At 57.0% G+C, this 18,551-nt stretch overlaps 9 protein-coding genes across 9 annotated transcripts; 7 read left to right on the top strand and 2 right to left on the bottom strand.

Annotated features, from left to right (window-relative positions):
* Positions 1-100: 100 nt before the first annotated feature.
* On the top strand, positions 101-1,946 carry BO72DRAFT_478481 (FAD-binding oxidoreductase; the record flags this gene model as incomplete). Its single annotated transcript, XM_040947509.1, has 4 exons — positions 101-130; positions 275-388; positions 447-1,570; positions 1,680-1,946. The coding sequence occupies 4 exons, from the start codon at positions 101-103 to the stop codon at positions 1,807-1,809; spliced, it is 1,398 nt and encodes a 465-aa protein (XP_040799934.1). The 3' UTR covers positions 1,810-1,946.
* A 400-nt stretch (positions 1,947-2,346) lies between these two features.
* Positions 2,347-4,496, top strand: BO72DRAFT_432092 (FAD-binding oxidoreductase). Its single transcript, XM_040943161.1, has 2 exons — positions 2,347-3,417; positions 3,502-4,496. The coding sequence occupies exons 1-2, from the start codon at positions 2,773-2,775 to the stop codon at positions 4,261-4,263; spliced, it is 1,407 nt and encodes a 468-aa protein (XP_040799933.1). The 5' UTR covers positions 2,347-2,772; the 3' UTR covers positions 4,264-4,496.
* A 1,167-nt stretch (positions 4,497-5,663) lies between these two features.
* On the bottom strand, positions 5,664-7,575 carry BO72DRAFT_381243 (putative GABA permease; the record flags this gene model as incomplete). The annotated part of the gene is made up of 6 exons (XM_040941428.1): positions 5,664-6,152; positions 6,216-6,545; positions 6,601-6,998; positions 7,072-7,154; positions 7,209-7,298; positions 7,361-7,575. The coding sequence occupies 6 exons, from the start codon at positions 7,573-7,575 to the stop codon at positions 5,664-5,666; spliced, it is 1,605 nt and encodes a 534-aa protein (XP_040799932.1).
* Positions 7,576-8,038: 463 nt separating this feature from the next.
* BO72DRAFT_407176 (uncharacterized protein) lies at positions 8,039-9,816 on the bottom strand. The gene is made up of 6 exons (XM_040942345.1): positions 9,775-9,816; positions 9,455-9,615; positions 9,284-9,388; positions 9,008-9,226; positions 8,805-8,947; positions 8,039-8,736 (listed from the first exon to the last, which is right to left on the bottom strand). Exons 2-6 carry the CDS (start codon positions 9,611-9,613, stop codon positions 8,253-8,255), a joined length of 1,110 nt encoding a protein of 369 aa, XP_040799931.1. The 5' UTR covers positions 9,614-9,615; positions 9,775-9,816; the 3' UTR covers positions 8,039-8,252.
* A 304-nt stretch (positions 9,817-10,120) lies between these two features.
* On the top strand, positions 10,121-11,128 carry BO72DRAFT_381304 (proline-specific peptidase; the record flags this gene model as incomplete). Its single annotated transcript, XM_040941429.1, has 2 exons — positions 10,121-10,803; positions 10,873-11,128. Coding segments are annotated over 2 exons (939 nt in total), but the record flags the coding sequence as incomplete, so codon positions are not given.
* Positions 11,129-11,679: 551 nt separating this feature from the next.
* BO72DRAFT_381226 (putative C6 transcription factor) lies at positions 11,680-13,770 on the top strand (the record flags this gene model as incomplete). Its single annotated transcript, XM_040941427.1, has 2 exons — positions 11,680-13,551; positions 13,597-13,770. The coding sequence occupies 2 exons, from the start codon at positions 11,680-11,682 to the stop codon at positions 13,768-13,770; spliced, it is 2,046 nt and encodes a 681-aa protein (XP_040799929.1).
* Positions 13,771-13,926: 156 nt separating this feature from the next.
* BO72DRAFT_155967 (oxidoreductase) lies at positions 13,927-15,389 on the top strand. The gene has a single exon (XM_040939271.1). The coding sequence runs from the start codon at positions 14,083-14,085 to the stop codon at positions 15,355-15,357; it is 1,275 nt and encodes a 424-aa protein (XP_040799928.1). The 5' UTR covers positions 13,927-14,082; the 3' UTR covers positions 15,358-15,389.
* Positions 15,390-15,910: 521 nt separating this feature from the next.
* Positions 15,911-17,340, top strand: BO72DRAFT_449357 (BTB/POZ domain-containing protein). Its single transcript, XM_040945006.1, has 3 exons — positions 15,911-16,349; positions 16,407-16,524; positions 16,590-17,340. The coding sequence occupies exons 1-3, from the start codon at positions 16,197-16,199 to the stop codon at positions 16,997-16,999; spliced, it is 681 nt and encodes a 226-aa protein (XP_040799927.1). The 5' UTR covers positions 15,911-16,196; the 3' UTR covers positions 17,000-17,340.
* A 390-nt stretch (positions 17,341-17,730) lies between these two features.
* On the top strand, positions 17,731-18,474 carry BO72DRAFT_497643 (2OG-Fe(II) oxygenase family oxidoreductase; the record flags this gene model as incomplete). Its single annotated transcript, XM_040948713.1, has 1 exon — positions 17,731-18,474. One exon carries the CDS (start codon positions 17,731-17,733, stop codon positions 18,472-18,474), a length of 744 nt encoding a protein of 247 aa, XP_040799926.1.
* Positions 18,475-18,551: the final 77 nt, after the last annotated feature.

Genomic DNA, 18,551 nt, shown 5'->3' with positions numbered 1-18,551 from the left:
TTCTCCCCGCCCCGCTTGATGGAACGGGATGAGCCCTCGCTCGGTCCCAGAAGTATATTAGATGCGGGATGGCTGGTGGATCCAACCTTTTCTATAGTTCATGCCTCTTGGTCCCCATCATTGTTACCCTGTGTGTGGTATCGCGGTGTGAAACACTGAGATGAGGGTTCCATCAGCATTGCGGCTTGCTGCCTTGACAGGCCCGGCTGTGGTCGAGGCGTGGACGAAGTACACCGCGTTTGAGACGTGCTTGCAGCCACTGCTCTCGTCGCAGGCCACGATCCTCACTGCGTCGTCGACGGTCGTCGCCCCGCGATGGACGGAGTACGGCGAGCCCGTGACGAACCACGTCGTCAACGTGGCGACAGAAGCGGACGTGCAAGCCACTGTACCCTCCCCCATCCCGTATCCCCCAGTATCGGACTGACCCCACACCACAAACACAGGTCTTCTGCGCCAACGCCCACGACATCCCCTTCCTCGCCCAAGCCGGCGGCAACGCCTGGAGCACCACCTGGACCCTGACCAACACGACCACCCCCTCCATCCTCATCAACCTCCGCGCCCTCAACGCCATCACCTTCTCCCCGACCCGCACAACCGTCACCGTGCAAGGCGGCACCCTGACCTCCGAGCTCCTGGCCGCCGCCTACGCACACGACGCACAGGTCGTGACCGCGAATTGCGACTGCGTCGGGGTGATGGGCGCCCTGCTCGGGGGCGGGTACAGCCGCATGATGGGGGAAAGGGGGTACATGATCGACAACGTTCTCTCACTAGACGTCGTGCTAGCAACCGGGACGCGGGTGACGGTGACGGCGCGCTCGCACCCGGAGCTGTGGTGGGCGCTGCGCGGCGCCGGCGCCAACTTCGGGGTAGTCACCTCGGCGGTCTTCCGCTCCTACCCGACCCCACGAACTGAGAACCACGCCTGGCTGGGCAGCCTGGTCTTCAGCGAGGACAAGCTCGAAGCGTTGGTGGCGGCGATCAACGACCTCCCGCTGAGCCCCCAGATGGCCATCTTCCTCTACTTCGCCACCACCGGCGCCCCGGACTACACGCCGGCCATCATCGCGTTCCCGTTCTACCTGGCCCGCGCGGGCGCCAACACGACGACGACGATGACGGAGGAAGCCCGCGCCGCGTTCCGCGCGATCCTCGCGCTGGGCCCGCTCTCCGACACGACCGCCTGGACACCCTACGACCGGGTCAACGCGGGCAGCGGCGCGTTCTGCGCCGCCGGCGGCCGCAAGATCAGTCTGGGGTCCGCGCAGCGGACCCTCGACCCGGCCGCGTGGCGCGCGATCTGGACCTCGTTCACGCGGTGGGTGGCCGCGTCCGGCGGCGACCAGGTGGGGAACTCGACCGTCCTGATGGAGGCGTACAGTCTGGGGCGCGCGAGCGCCGTCGCCGCGGACAGCGCGGCGTACGCGTGGCGTGCGTCCAGTCGGTTCAATACCGTCGCCATCGCCTGGTATCAGGATCCCGCGCTGGATGCGTCGGCGCGGCAGTGGGCGGGGGACGTGCGTGCGGTGTGGAGGGAGACGAGTGGGTTGAGTGGGAATTCGACGTGAGTTTGCCTCTTTCTTTGGATCTGCGATGATTGGGTGGGGAGGGTGCGTGATGGGCGTGCTGGATGCAAGGTGAGCTGTGCTGACTGGGTTTTTCCTGCGGGTTAGGTATATCAATTTCGCGTTTGGGGATGAGAGTCTCGAGGATATTTATGGGGATCATTTGGAGAGGTTGCGGTTGTTGAAGAGGGTCTACGATCCCCAGAATCGATTTAATCAGTTCTTTCCACTGGCGTAAGGGGTGGGTGGGTAGGTTATTCCTGTTCTGGTGTGGATTTAAGATGTATTGTACTGGATGCGTCCTCTGTACATGACTTGAGCGAATGCACGCGATGTCTTGAATGAGGTTTGAGGACTACGAAGTAGATGGTGAGATCCATGCAGCGAGTCGACACAGCTCAGCATAGCTCGCACTGCGTCTCGGGGTGAGGATTTGGTGAAGGGCAGGCTAAACCCTAACTAGGTAACTTAGTCTATGCAGGGTCGGAGTCGGAGAGTGAGTGAGTGAGATGGTGCGATTGCATTGCTCACGCTCTACCCGGGGCTTCCGGCCGCGCTAGGAGGTGAGCTAGTCCTGGATTCCTTAGATAGAACAACAGTTTTGAGTCAAGTGCACTCAGACACGAGCGTGTTGGAATCTCAAGGATAAGCTAGGAATGTGGCGGGGTGATCAGGTATGCGGCTCAGACGAGCCAATCGACCAAGCATCTGCCTGGATTGGTAGAATTTCCTCTTGATCTTCGATTAAATCTCGGAAAGGGTGATGAAGAATGGACTTGATTGACCCAGGTCGAAATTATTTGGTACTGTCGAATCGTAAGACGGGGTAGGATCATCATCCAGCGGCTACCCCGCTAACAGTTCACCCAGCCAGTTGACAGTGAACGAACAGGCTGACCAGGGAGGGATCTGGACTATCTCCATAATTGATCCACATCTCCACCCAGTTCCGGCCTGTCAGACCCAGACCCATCTTCCATTCTTCCCATCTTCCATTCACTGGCGATCCAGACATTCCACTATTTAATTGTGTAACACAACAGCCTTTAGTTACCCCGCCGAGGGGTAAGCCTCCCCTTCCCACCTCAACCACAACCACAAGCAAACGCAAATAACACCTTTATAATAGCCTTCTTCTCTCGTATCCTTCCTCATCCCTCCCTCCTCACTTCCTTCCTTCCAACACATCCCATCCATCTCGATGACAGCAAAAATGACAGACCTCAAAAACACTCTCGACCCCGTCCTCCGCGAACATGCCAGCATAGGATACATCGGGCGCGATTCCCCCTCCTTCTCCGAGACCACCCGCGTGTGGAACGTGGGCCGCAACAAGAGCTGCACCCCGCTCGCCGTCCTCCAGCCCCAATCCACCCAAGACGTCGCCGCCCTCGTTCATTTCCTCCACAACCAGGATCTCCCCTTCAGCGTCCGCACCGGCGGCCACAACATCGAAGGCAAATCCATCCAGAACGACACCCTCCTCATCGATCTCCGCGCCCTCGACTTTGTGCACATCGCTCCGGACCGCAAGTCCGCCACCGTCGGCGGTGGCATCCTGCAGGGGAAGCTCGGGGAGACGCTCTGGAAGGAAGGCCTGATTACCCCCACGGGCTCGATCCCGGATGTCGGGTACGTGGGCTGGAGTACCTACGGCGGGTACGGCCTGTTTGCGCCGCGCTGGGGGCTGGGGGTGGATCAGATCCTCGGGGCGAAGGTGGTCAAGGCGGATGGGTCGGTCGTGGATACGGATGAGGACCCGGAATTGTTGAAGGGGATCAAGGGAGCGGGTGGCGTGCTTGGGGTTATTGTTGAAGTTCGCGTCAAAGTCTATGAGGCCAAGCAGGTGAGCTTCCCCTATTATAGTTCCACATGGTTGTCGTGGGATGGAGAGTTAGAGCAAGATAGGCTGACAAGCAACGATGGACAGCTTCTCTCCGGCGTCATCATGTTCGAGTCCTCGGATATCAAGAAGACCTTCGTCGGGTTTAACGCCGCCTTCCAGGCCCTCCAGGACGAAGGCATCCCCGATGCCCTGGCCGTCCAGCAGATCGCCATCAACGCGCCCCCCGGCCGCCTGTTCGGGACCATCGTCGTCTGGACCGGCGACGACCTCGACGAAGGCAAGCGCTGGGCCGACCGGATCGCCCAGCTCGGCATCGCCATCATGAACACCGTCGCCCCCACCGCCATCCCCGACTGGTTCCGGGGCAACGGCGCCATGGTCCCCACCAGCGTGTACGGCTCCAGCCGCACCGCCAACGTGCGCCAGATCACCCCAGAGCTGGCCAAAACCCTCGGCGCCAGCCTCGAGAAGATGCCCGCCGACCCCGCCACCATGCTCTCCGTGCACCAGCTGCGCGGCCCGTCCGCCACCCCGACCCGCGACTCGGTCTTTGCCGCGCGCGAACCACACCTCATGCTGGAGATCCTTGGGTGCGTGACGGCGGAGGACCTGCAGGAGGAGGCCGAGAAGTGGGCGTCCGACATGCTGGCCAGCGTGCACGGCACCCAGGCGCAGAACCTGCTCCCCGGTGCGTATGTGTCGCTACACTGCGAGGGGGCCCAGGCGATCTGTGTCGAGGATCGGGTGAAGAAATTGTTTGGGGAGTTTGCCGACGAGGTGGTTGCGCTGAAGGAGAAACACGATCCGAAGAACTTGTTCGCTCACGCGGTTCCTAAGCTGAAGTAGGGGGTCCGTTTTATGCATGATGAGATGTATTATGATAGCACGCATGGGTCGTTAGCCGTTTGACGAATGCCTTTATTTCAATTTACTAGCATTGATTCTCCTATATCTGTTACGTCTGTTGGGATTTGTAGCTTGTAGATTACCACCTCCGTGACCACGTTCAGCTTTGGTATGTTCGCTGCTCTCTCTTGTATAATTAGTACTAAAGATCGACTCGGATTCATGATACTCACATACTCCACTCTGCAATGTCCTTGTCAATCTTCACTGTCTCTGAGAGCTCAATTATTTTGACCAATAGTTATAGTCTCTGATACTGTTCATTCTCTTCCTACAGCAATATCCGGGATATATACACACGGTCCATGAACGGACAGACTTAAGAACCATACCTAACCCACGAGAAGCGTCAGAGCACCTCGGTGAAACAGCTCTAGGAAGACCCATAGTATTCCAGTATGAGAGGAAGAATACGGTAAAAAAGGTCTAGTGCAGATGATCCATAGTACCAGCAGCCCAGACGCGGGGAGAGTGCATGACGTCACTGCGGCACCGGCTTCCGATACTGCTTATGTCAGCGCGCTTCTGCATTCCGGGCTCATATCCTCTTCTGGACCAAGCTGTTTGTTCTTAGGACAAGCAGATAAGGTAGTACGTGCATCTACGGGAGAGCGAGCAGAGCTAATATGAGGGAAGCTCAGTCTGCAATATCTGGTGTCTGAGGGCTGATGCATCGCTGGTTGTCAGCCGAAATCTGCCCGGTAAAACAAGATCGTCGCTAATCCCGAGCATACTCGAGATTCGTTTGTATACAGAGTGCATGCCAACTGGAGAGATGATCATGAACAGTCTATTAGCGGTGCTGAGGGAAAAGAACAGACCTAGGATTGAGTAGTGGTATCTCGAGCTCAGGTAATCATCGAAGGGTGTACGAAGGAGTCGAAGGTCAGATTCAGTCGTCACATAGCACCGCAGCTATGGTCTAGTGAACGTAAGCGGCATTCGGCTTCTTGGATATTACACTCTGCGCTCCCGTTGTGCTGATAATGGGATATGTATGGCCTGCGACCCAATGCTTCAGCCATCCGGCTAAAGCTTCTCCGCACGAGATAAATACTGTCGGGTGATCACTTTCCAGCTTTCTTATCAGATGCCGTCCGGATCGAAGTTCAGATCAGTCTTACACAGGTATGGCATCTTAAGAGGGAGAGACTCGATCGGGCTATGGTTGGTGGCTACCGAAAGATACCATGCACGGATGCATCAGGTTTGAGCCAAATTGTATATCTGGCCTATATGGTGCAGAGCAGTCTTCCACACACTGGATTGAATACTAGCATGTACGCACCACACTGACCCCAAGTATATACCGCACCATCCTCGAGACCACCCACACCAGCTCAATCCCGGTCGATCTCCACCACTGGCCCCGTATACTCCTTGCCACCCCAGAGCACATAATACACCGTGCTGAGCAGACTCGTCCCCGCCGTGCCCACGACCGCCCAATTCATCGTACTCGCCGTGGGGCTGGCCACGGTCGGCCAAAAACTGAAGAACACGCCCACCGTCAGATACGCGATCGTGAAAGCGTTCACCAGGATACCCAGCACGCCGCGGATATGGAACGGGCCCCACGCGAGCGGGGCCCCGGGGGTGTTGACCAGCACCGAGTCCACGGCCGCGACGGCGGGGTCGCGGATGCCGCCCGTGCACCGCTTCCAGATCAGCAGCGTGGCAGAGATGAGGTAGGAGGTGTAGAGGGCGCTGACGCAGAGGGAGACCACGTCGTTGAGGACCGCGGCGGATCCGAGGATGATCAGGGCCAGCAGGACGGCCGCGACGGTGACGACGAGGATGGACCATTGCGGGACGGCTTGGGCGTTGACCTGGAATTTGAGGTTAATACATGGTGGACTTCAAAGGGACAAGGACGGTGGATGGGGGCGTACTCGACTAAGGATCCGCCAGCCTGGAAGACCGCGATCCCGGGCAAAAGACCAGACCATGCGCGATGACGAGGCTAGCGAGCCGACTGCAGTGGCTGTGACCAGAACTGGCACGATGGCGCTCATCACCGTACAGCCGCCGACGGAACTCGTGGCTGAGCAGAACACCTGCATATAGGGATATCCGGTGGCCGATTCCAGCGCGGTATCAACATCGGTCATGGTGAACAAGGTGCTCAGGACCATGCCGAAGCCCAGCAGGCCGTTGATCACAACGGAGGTGAGGATGGACTGCGGCACGACGCGCTCCGCGTTGTGGATCTCTTCGCTCATCTAAAGCACATGTCAAGTTAGTGCCAGTCCGACATGAGGGGGCGAGCAGACTTACGTGAACGGCGGCATCAGCCCCCGTGAAGGAGAACATAGCGCCCGTCATTCCCACCATGAACGCCAGTCCTTCGCTTTGAAAGCCCCCGTCGTTTCGGAATGTTCCAAACACCTCGGACGCATCGTTGTGCCTGCCCAGGTAGAGGAGTGGGATGATGATGGCGAAGAAGCCCACGATGTGCAGGATCAGCACGAATCCCTCAAACTTGGGAAGCCAGGTGCTGGCGACCGCGTTGACGAACACTGCAAACGCCAGGATGGCCCAGAAGAGCAGTACCGTCTGCCATGCCGTCGGGACATAGGTGCTGTGGTTCAGGACCACGAGGCCCTGAATCTGGGAGGCGCTTAGGTAGCAAGTCGATGTGAATGCTCCCAGCCAGCCGATGACGATCAACCACCCTGGAGGGCAAGTCCGTCAACCAGTCATGACAAAGAACTCTAGAGGGACAGAAAAGGTCGGCAGGGAACCTACCTGTGAGAAAGCTAAGGTACTTCTGACATGATGCCGGAGACATCATCGAGACCCAGTGGTACTGGCCCCCGGACGTTGGGGCCCTATGCGAGAGGCATGTCAGATTCTGTCGGGCAGGAATGGACAAGAGCACATACATTGAGACTAACTCCGACAGTGTGAGGAAGGTCGAAAAGGTGCCCAACCAGACAACCAAAAAGCTATACACGGTTCCGGCCGGGCCTCCACTGTACGATCGGCTTTCGTTAGGTGCCACTCAGGCAAGATATCGTCCAGGTGCGCCACATACTCTTCAAACGAGATGACAAACGTCGACAAGATACCTTCCCAAGAGGCCAAGATAGTACAGGAAAATCCTAGAATGGACAGAAAACCAAAGCGACGCTTGAGGATCTGCTTCTTGCCCACACGTCCGAGCCCCTGGTCGTCCTGGACCTGGGTGTGACTGGTACTCGCGGCTTTGGTGTCGACGTGCCGATCGCGGAGAGGAATCGGGTCCTCCATGCTTACTATCGAGAAGCTTCAGCTGCCAAGATCCCACGCAGTAATGAGACAGGCGTGGTAGAAGACAAGAGAGCAAAGAAACAATCAAAATGAAAGAGACAAAACGGGATTGTATAATTTTTCTTCCCGATTCTTCTCGCCCGCGCTTTTGTCTCATGGCGCACAAGGACACTTGGTCGTCGTCTATCATTCCCAAAAGAGGGGCGCCAGCCCTGAAGTAGTGGCACGAATAGCCCCCCCCCTCCTGCTGCACTCGCAACGCTGCACGGGAGTTTAATTGCTGAGAACGGGTGGGTGAAACAGATCAAATAGCCGTCCTCCTTTATGCAGCGCAACCACCCCACCGGCAGGGGATATAAATTGATGCGTGACTAAATCCCTCAGTTCCCGCGTGTTCGCTCCAGTCGATCACTTGCAATGGGCTGACAAGCACTGCGCTTTCAGACTAAGCATATTTATTAGCCTCGGAGCTATCTTCCACTAGCAGGGGAACTAATACATCAAGTGTGGAGAATTCACATTGGGCCGACGCGTAGTCGTTTGCTACCAAGCTAAGTCCCACAGCCCCATCATGTCTCACTTTTCCTTATTCTGATAAGCTCTACTAAGCTACTGTCAAAGATTGAAGCCATGATGGCCCTCCCTCTCCCCGGCCCCGCCAATGCCAGCCATCCACACTAGCGCACTGGTTGACTGCGATTCGACCCTCCATCAGTGGTGATCGACTCGGTGGCTGCATTGGGATCGTAATGCTCCTCCACGGCCCAGGTCATCGTCTGACGGATGATATGACTCTGACTGGTCTGGCTATGCGCGTCGTCCCAGTCGCGCTCCCGCTGTTCTGCAAGAATGGTCGTGTCGTGAGCCGACCCGTGCAGTTGGTTCAGCTCATGCGCCGTGCCGCTCCGTTTCTTCTTCCCCGACCCGTACCCATATTGTTCGTGCGTCGAACTCTGCCCCGGTAGATGATAGAGTCGTAGCCCGGTGGACTGTAGTCCATCCATGAAAGGCTTGAGGTGAGGGATGCAAGAGACGATGATGGCCAGACACTGGACCAGCTGCATGCAGACGGCGACCTTCCAGATCTCGAGCAGGGGCTCATCCGGATCTTCTTGCATGCGGCCTCGATACACCAGCTCCATCACGATAGCGACTACGACTCTGAGCCCGCCGTCAAGGCTTGAGTCAGCTCATAATTCTGTCCAACCCACAGGAACCGGGTCACTTACAAGATACGAGTAGCGAAACACCCGATCACCACCGCCTTCTTCGTATCCGCCATCTGGATCTTGGAGACGACCAGAATGGGGAAGACCATCAGAGCGCATTCGGTGAGGATGTTGGTGATTCCGAAGTAGTACCACCATGCCGCCTGCTCGGTTGGTTAGTCGAGTTCTGCGTCACTTCGAAATGCGGTTCATCGGCACCCTACACGGTTGAAGCATGTCTGCCTGAGCCAGTTCCACGGTTGGGGCAGGCCACACTGGAACGCGACCGCAAATTCGCAAGTCACGGCCCATGTGGCGATGAAGGCAATCAGTCCCCATTCCACTTTGCGGGTTCGTTGCATCAGGAATGTCATGAATGCCAGAGAGCTCAGCTTAGCGAATGTGATGCAGGGGATGTAGAGCAATTCCGCCGCATATATTGACTATAACCCCGGCTATGTCAGTCACTGTTAAGTCTGTTCACGCGGATCCAAACACACCTTCAAAGCCACTGCCTGCTGATGCTGCGATGAAGCTTGTTGCTCTTGACCGTACCCATTGCCGGCTGCATTTGCGACACATGCTGCCTGTAGCACCGAGAAGACCTACACAGTGGCTCGCACGGTCAGAACAGGTAGTCCGTATGGTCACTCCTTCCGCAATACACCTACCAGAGCCACCGAGATCAGGTAGTCGTCCATCGTCAGCTTCCTGACGATGACATATTTGATCAGAAGCCGTGTTCCCCCGGAGAGCACAGCGATGACCATGAAGAACCATGCCAGAATTCCGATGACGGGGGCGCGGTTCGTGTCCGTAACCACAGTCATGGCTGCAGCAGACAGTGTTGCATGAGCGTCAGCGTCACCATAACGATTCCACCTCGCTCATCCAGGTTCTCCTTCATAAACCGATCACACGACGAACATCTCCAACGAGGAGAGAGAAACGAGGCGGAAAAAGTAGATTACCCTGGGATTGAGTGTCTCACCTGGAGGTGGATCCGGAGGTGGCCCGCGCAATCTATTAGGGTTCGGCCGGTTGGCGCAGATCCGTACCTTTGCGTGGCCCCATCACCCATGCACTTCATGCATATCCAACTTCCTACTGGATGGGAAAATTTCGGCGAATCTCAATCCTTGTCACTCCAGGACGGGCTGGCTGGGTCTCCCTAGTCTAAGGTTAGAGAATTAAATTCGGCTCTGTGTGACGGTTTCCCCCCCCCCTCTCTTAACCTTCGTTCGTTCCGGCCGTTGGATTTCGGCGCTATCCCCCCCTTTCATTATCTGCAACCCTAACAAATTCTCACGAACCGCCCGCGTGAGGATACTTCTGACATCATGGCAGCAACTATGCACGAAGGAACTGCCCCATTTCAGTATGAGCACCTCCCCAGACCCGCGCAGACCTGGTATCGCGTGTACGGCGATCTCACGGTCGGCACCCCCTTGGTGGTGCTGCACGGGGGCCCAGGGTTCTGCCACAACTACCTGCTGCCCCTGGCCGACCTCGCCGGCCCCCAGCGGGCGGTGATCCTGTACGATCAGATCGGAAACGGGCTGTCGACGCACTACCCGGAGAAAGTCGGCGATCAGGGGTTCTGGACGGTCGAGCTGTTTGTCGCCGAGCTGGCCAACCTGCTCGCCCACCTGGGGCTCGCGGCCGGCCGCCCCTTCGATCTCCTGGGCCACTCGTGGGGAGGCATGCTGGGCGCCGAGTTCGCCATCCGGCGGCCGGCGGCGGCGGCGGGGGGCCTGCGGCGCCTCGTGCTCTCCAACGCCCCGGCCTCGGTGTCGCTGTGGTTGGAGTCCGTGAACGGGCTCCGCGCGACGTTACCGGCGGACGTGCAGGCGACGCTGCAGCGGTGCGAGGCTGAGGGGCGGCTCGACTCGAAGGAGTACGAGGACGCCACCATGGTCTTCCTGTCGCAGTTCTCCTGTCGGGTGGACCCCTGGCCGCAGGAGTTTGTGGATAGTATCGTCTGGGCCACCGAGACGGATCCCACCGTTGCGTCTACCATGTGAGTCGATGTGCTTCTGGCTCTGCCGTCCTCTAATTTAGTTTAATGTCTTTAACCTCCGGGGAATAGGCTGGGCCCGTCCGAGTTCTGGATCGAGGGCAACCTGAAGGATTGGAGCGTGCTGGATCGTCTACATGCGATCCGGGTGCCCACGCTGCTGATCAACGGGAAATATGACGAGGCCCAGGATAGTACCGTCGAGCCGTTCTTCTGGGCCATCGATAAGGTGAAATGGGTGACTTTGGCGGAGAGCTCCCACTGTCCGCAGTTTGACGAGCCGGAAAAATATCTGCAGGTCATCCGGGACTTTTTGGGCGCTCGGTAGAGCTGGGGTGGCTGGACATGCCACTCGGAAATAGCTGATACCACTCAAGGGGAGCTGAGACATGCATATCACGCGACTGCGTCTGGAGAACCTATCAATGAAGATCCAATCAGTGGTCGTGAAGTAAAACCTTCCATCTTACATCTTAGCATTTACTACCAGTATTTTCTTGATTATGCTCTCTCCCAACGCGCATGATATCTAAGTACGTTCAACCACTACAGCTAGACATAATAACACCTTCGATATATCACCTCGTGAATCAGCTGAGAGAAAAAGACGAGAGAATGATAAAAAATGTCCACACACGAAGGAAAGTCATCAGTGGAGACATGGTCCAACAATCTTCACCTTTTTTGCCTTGATGTGTAACTCAAATAGTTTGAAAGCAGGCAGAGAATAAATACTGCACAATTGGGGTAATTCGTGTATTACATAATTATGCTAGTGCTGACGCATTCCCATGATCGGGTTATGGACACAATAATGTTCAGCACCCAAGCATTCGTCTCATCTATCACGAAGTTTAATTGAGGAGCAAATAGCCCGAAATGCAAGCTAAAGCGAGAGCTATACTGCCGGCACCGGCGGAGGCTGGTTTGAGCGGCAAAGCAGCCCCGTCAGCCCCGTCAGCCCCAACCACCGTGTCATTCACCTGCCGCACCTGCGCCAGACGCAAGGTAAGATGCGACAGGCTGACGCCTCGCTGCTCCGGCTGCCGCAGGGGCAACCACGAGTGCTCATACCGAGCACCGACCCCGCGATCGCGGAAACGCAAGACAAGTGAGGAGCCCTCGGAGCGGCTCGCGCGATATGAGCGCATTCTGCGGCAGCACGGCTTGCTGGACGGTGGCACGCGGCCGACGGCGAGGGACACCTCGCCTGAACCGATTTCGTTTCACCATAACGGACTCGACGCCTCGAAGGCTGGTAGGGTGCTTGCGGCAGAAGGCACGTCGAGGTATGTCAGCGGGCATCCGTGGAATAATCTCGGTGAGGAGGAGGTGCGACGCGTCTTCGAAGAGGAAGAGCAGGAGCAGCGGGAGATGGCCATTGCACCCGAGAGCTTGATGTCTAATCCGCTGATCGGTGCGCTCGTGGGCTCTCGACGCTCGCTTCTGCAGTACCACCCGACTCACGCAGAGGCCAGGCTGCTGTGGCAAACGCATGTCGAGAGCGTGGAGCCGTTCTGCAAGATCCTGCACATCCCCTCCACCTCTGCGATGATCGAGAGGGTTTCATGCCGCCCCGAGCTAGCGTCAGATGCAGATGAGTGTCTTGTGTTTGCCATCTATCAATTTTCAGTCTACGCGATGACGGATGCGGAATGCATGCTAAAACTGGGCCATCCACGCAGTACCTTGAGCAGACGATATCATTCCGCCGCGCAACAAGCGCTGGTCAATGCTGCATTTCTGAGAACGAGTGACATCCAGGTCCTTCAGGCTTTAGTCCTATTCCTCCTCTCCAGCCGCCAGTATTATGACTCGCAGACGTACTGGATACTAACGGGTGTTGCCGTGCGCATCGGGCAGCGGATCGGACTCCACCAAGACGGAGAGAAGCTGGGAATAAGCCCGTTCGATGTCCAGATGCGGCGACGCCTATTCTACCAGCTCATGCCCCTCGACGGCCGAGCGAGTCAAATGGCAGGCACCGTCGTGTCCATCCCGCCAGACGCGTGGGACACCCAGCTCCCGCTCAACATCGACGACGAGCAGATCTGGCCCGGCATGACGGCGACCGCGCGGGAGCAGCAGGGCGCGACACAGATGATGTTTTGCCTGTCGCGCGCCTGCATCGGGCGGTTCTTCGCGAGCATGAGCCCGCATCTGCGCAGCAACGGGCCGTGGAAGTTCGGCAGCCTGCCCGAGGCCGAGGCGGTCATCGGTGCCGCTGAGCGGGAGGTCGAGGACAAGTACATCCGCTACTGCGATATCGTCGACCCGCTGCATTTCCTGACGGTCGGGCTGGCGCGCGCGGGCATCACCGCCATGCGACTCCGGGTCCGGCTAACGAAGGTCCGGAATCTGACTGCCACGGACGCGGAGATGAGGGAGGTCTTGCACCTCGCCCAGAAGATCTTGGATACCGATGCGGCGGTGTCGGACCACGCGGGCCTGGAGAGGTACCGGTGGCATGTCCGACCGTTCTTTCTGTGGGGCACCTTCGATTCGTTCATCTTCGTCTTGACGACCCTGTGGACGCGGGCTAGTGTTCTCTCTCCGGTGGAAATTGAGGAGGCGTGGAAGAAGGTTGAGCAGGTTTATGGTCATCATGATGAGCTTTGGGACCCGAAGCCGTTGTACGTGGCATTGCGCAGACTCACGCTCAAAGCTTGGGATGCTCATGCGCGAAGCGACACGGGTGCAGAGCCGGGGTTCATTGCGACCTCGCGCTCATTGCAGACGACGAAGCGCACGGTTACGGAGGGGCCTCCAAAAGTATCCCCAGATCCAAACCCTGAGAGGGGCGACACCATGTTTTTGACAGCGCCGTCTGCGAGTGACATTGACGCGGTTCTTAGTTCGGTGGCTGAGAGGATAGATGGAGAGATGGGCAACGGTATCAACTTCGATGCCGTGGATTGGGCTTACTGGGATCAGTTGATCCAGTATCACCAAGGACACGATGATGAATGACTAGAAGCCTTGAACAGGTTCCTCCTAGGGAGTAGAGTTCAAAACTTCCTCGTAGAAGAGGATATATGATACGGAGTCGGAACCTTTCTCCACCCCGGTTCCGCAGAGAGGCTGGAAACGGATCTTTCAAACTGTCCCAATCCCGGTCCGTTCTGATCCTTCATTGGTCAAATCCTCGGGTTGTCCGCAGCCGAGCATCCAGCCAATCAGAAAATCCCGCCATCATCGACCATGTAGTATAAAAACCCCCTTCATGGTGACCACGGTTCAATCCCAACAGACAACATTCACATTCGGTCAAATCCAAGAATCATGCCGCAGCTCAGAGTCCTCATCGTGGGCGCATCGATCGCCGGCCCAACAGCGGCCTACTGGTTCGCCCGAGCCGGAGCCAAGGTTACCGTCATCGAGCGGTTCCCGCACCTGCGCACCAACGGCCAGAACATCGACATCCGGACCGTGGGCGTGACGGTGATGCGACGGATGCCCGGGATGGAGGAGGCGGTGCGGGCCAAGACCATCCCGCTGGCGGGCATCGGCTTCGTCCGCTCCAACGGCCGCCCGTATGGAATCATCTCCACAACCGGCGACCCCGACCAGCAGTCTCTCGTCTCCGAGTACGAGATCTACCGAGGGGACTTATCCCGGATTCTATACGACCGCACCGCGTCGCATCCCAACATCACTTACATCTTTGGCGAACAGGTCGCCTCGATCCAGCAGCACGGCGAGAAAAGTGAGGGTAGCCCCGTGACGGTCGAGTTTGCCAACGGCTCCCCTGCAGCGGAATTCGACCTCGTCGTGGCCTGCGACGGGGCGACTTCGCGGACCCGCGCGATTGGACTCGGGGTTGGCGTGCGGGATCACCTCGTTCCGACCGGTAGCTGGGCGGCGTACTTCTCCATCAAGCAAGATCTCCTGGGAACGAGTGATAACATCGGGAAAGCGTACAATGCTGTCGACGGGCGCTTCATCGCCGCTGCGCCCGACCCCTGGGGCGTGAATCGCGTGGTCATGATCAAGCACCAGCCACCAACCCACGGCAGAGATGCCACTAAATCGTTCCGGGAGGCGATGAAACAGGGCGAGGATGCACTCAAGAGATTCGTGGCGCAGACCTACCGCGGCGCCGGCTGGAAGTGCGACGAGGTGATCCAGGACATGATGGAGGCGGAGGACTTCTACGCCAGCGAGATCGTGCATGTCAAGCTGCCACACTTGTCGAAGGGACGGTTTGTGTTGGTCGGGGATGCCGGGTACGCCGCTTCGACGGGCACCGGGACAAGTCTTGCCATGGCGGGGGCGTACGTGCTGGCTGGGGAGGTTTGCAAGCACAAGGGCAATCTTGCGGGTGCCCTTCGGGGGTATGAAGATGTAATGCGGCCTCTGATTGATGACATGCAGAAGGTGCCCCGGTTTCTTCCGGCGATTTTCACACCGCAGACGGCTTGGGGGCTGTGGCTGAGGAATACGGTGTTTGCTTTCCTGTGTTGGAGTGGGATTCTGGATCTCACGCAGAGGTTCTTTGCGGGGTCTTTTGCCAATACTGATAGGTATCAGTTGCCGGAGTATGAATGGGAGGAGTAGACACGCTCGTGGGATGGTTGGATGATGGCGGTGTTTAATTAATTTAAGGTCCTCGCAACTCGGTCACATATCCCCCCAAAACTGCACCTGCTTTGTGGATGTGGGAACAGTCGAAGGCCTATTCACGGTAGCTTTAATGATAAACAAAGTAGCGATCATCTCATCATACCTAAGATGATGTACAGATGCTGTCAGGCTGATCACCCGTGTAACAAGAATCTGTGTAGAAGACCCGAGATGATTGCAAAGGCATTGCCGCCCATCTAGCAGCATGAGTTGAGGGTTCAGAGCGAGGTCCAATAATGTAGTACCAGGACAAATGAATTGCAAATGTTCACTTGAAGTTGGTTTGTTTGCTGCGATACCAAGCGTGTAGGGTGGTTTGAAGGGGGACACAGAGGTCTGAATGTATCGCATTCACTGGCGGAAGACCTTCTGGAGCAGACTTGGTCAACATGCCTGAGGCCGTCAACTGCACCTCTTTACTTTCTTCGCCCACTTTCTCTTCTTCTTCTCTCACTTGCTTCGCTGAGCTGGCCTTCTACCTCACCTTATTCACACCCACTGTTTTCATCTTTCATCTGACCGTGAAATCGCGTCTCTTTCCCACCCATCTTAACACCAAGATAACACGAACCCCATTCTTCCACACATCTCTCATAATCTGTCCTTGACTCCCGAGATTGACTGGAAACAATAACACTCACGCAAAACTCCCGGTGCCCATTCACTGACATCGCGCTCAAGCTCTGAGCTCTCCCAGCTTATCGGCCCAGTCTTCTCGCAACACTGTCTGGCAAACTCGGACTTGATTCCAAAGTCGCCGCCCAGTCCACAAGATGACAAACAGCTCTAAGATGCTAAAAGATGCTCAAGCGGGGGAGCTATGCGACTTGGAACTTGATTGTGATGGGGTGAGGCTCACCGTCCACAAGATCGTGGTCTGGAATGAGTCGGAGGTGATCAAAACTGCTTGCAAGAGTAATTTCATGGTACGGCCAGTCGTCTTGAGTATTTCTAGTTAGGTATAATGTCTAAAGCCGAAGAAGGAAGGTCGCACCAACGTCATCCAGATCCGAGATTTCTCTCTAGCTACCGTGAACCGGATGGTGCATTACATGTACCTCGGTGACTATACGTTGAAAAACAATTTCAGGTGGGCTTCAGGTATGTGGACCTGGTACAAGGATCTTGTGTGTTCGTATCCGGGTACATACTAACAGAGGTACAAGAACCCGCGCAGCCTACCGTTGAGACAATCTTGAATCCGCCCACCGCTGCCACAACAGACACCCAATCCGACCTCATCTGCTTCTCCGAGGCAGCTCCCAAGACCACCGCCTCCACACCACCCACAACTGCGGAGGCCCTGCGCCCTCATCTCGAGATGAGTATGATTGCGGGCTACTACATGCTGCCAGGCCTGGAAGCCTTAGCACTGAACAGAATAAAAACGACGGCTTCAGAACAGCCCTGGTCGCCTGCTGGGTTCGACGACTTGGTCTCGGAAGTCTATCCTTCCATTCCTCATGAGGCAACTCGAGGTTATTTATGCACCATGGTCGTTGAACACCTGAATGACTCCCGAGCAACGAGAACCTGTTCCCACATCTGTTCTCGCGGCAGGTTATCTCAATCCTGAAATCATTCGAACTTGAGGTATCTTGTTTGAAGCTTCAGAAAGACCACATGGAGCGAAAACTTCGAGAACTGAAAGCCAATCTGGAAAGTATCAATGATATCTGCGAGTGCCGTCACTGTGGAGAAGCGTTCCAGAGCTATATCCAGCTTGGGGGGAGAAATAGTTCAAATTGCAAGCTCCGTTGCAGAGAGTGCAGGACTCGACATGAACCACTGGCGTGATGGCTGGTCGCTGTATCTGTCCTTGCATCCTATCGATGGTCTAATGAGTTCTGGAGTGAGTTTCGCAAATGAGTCTGGCCCCTGACTGTATTATGTCACATTATCTGGCTTTGTATGCTACTTTCTAGTTCAATGATAGGAAATTCACCCATTCTATGCAATGGGCCTTCTGTTGAGCCAGCTGAGTCATCTACCCACGGGGAAAGTCACGTGCTCCAGGCACCAGTGGAGAGGCAACCACCAATCAGCTGTCTATCTGCCATGCCAAAGCCGATCAGAGTTTGTCGACCATCACGTGGCGCTCCTCCCCGATAGCATGCTATCAGTAAATAAGAAGTCACCCATACCTCGCCTCTTACATACCAGAATTACAAAAAGACCTAGAAAATAATAAACCACTCCTTGAACATGGACCTAGACATACAACCCGCCTCGTTCACTAAGGGCACACAACCAGACCCTCCACCACCCCAGACCCCCACACCAACCCATCCCCGACCAACAAACACAATGCACGAACTCCCCATCCAACCGCGGGGCCTCCTCTGGCAAACCGACTTCATCACGCCAGCCCACGAAGCCACCCTCCTCCAAATCTTCCGGCACGACCTGCAATGGCCCACCCGCCCCGGCCGCATCTCCTTACACTATGGCTACACCTTCGACTACAAGACCTTCAACATCGACCCGGCCATCCCCTACCGCCCGTTCCCGGATTGGCTGGTCCCGTTACTCCCGGCCCGCGAGCCTCGCGCCCCGGACCAGGTCTGCCTGCAGTATTACCCGCCGGGGGCGGGGATCCCGCCGCACGTGGACGCCCACGGGCCGTACGACCAGCTCTACGCGCTGTCGCTGGGCGCCCCCGTGCTGATGGAGTTCCGGCGCGGGGACGAGCGCGTCGAGGTCGACTGCGAGCCGCGCAGCTTGATGTGTATGAGTGGCGATGCGAGGCTGTTCTGGACGCATGGGATCAAGAAGCGGAAGACCGATGTTGTATCCATGGACGGTGGGGAGACGGGGGTGAGGGTTAGGGGGGAGCGGTGGAGTATCACGTATCGGTGGTTGAGGGAGGGCGGGGAGTGCGAGTGTGGAGATTTGCGGCTCTGTGATACCGCGCAGCGGCGGGCCGGGGTCGAGAAGGAGAAGAGGTCGGTGGTTGCGTTGAGGGAGGCGGCGGAGGCTGCTGGTGGTGAGGATGAGGGGAAGGGGAAGGGAAAGGGGGAGGGGGAGGGGGAGGATGGTGATGAGAGTTGAAGCTCGGGGGCTTGGTTTTGGTGGTTTACTTGTTTTCGCAGTCTCATACCCTAGCCTTTGGATTGTTCGGAGTTGGT

This window comes from Aspergillus fijiensis (genome assembly GCF_003184825.1).
Source record: "Aspergillus fijiensis CBS 313.89 unplaced genomic scaffold BO72scaffold_33, whole genome shotgun sequence".
NCBI lineage: Eukaryota > Fungi > Ascomycota > Eurotiomycetes > Eurotiales > Aspergillaceae > Aspergillus > Aspergillus fijiensis.
This window is presented reverse-complemented; position numbering and strand designations above follow the sequence as displayed.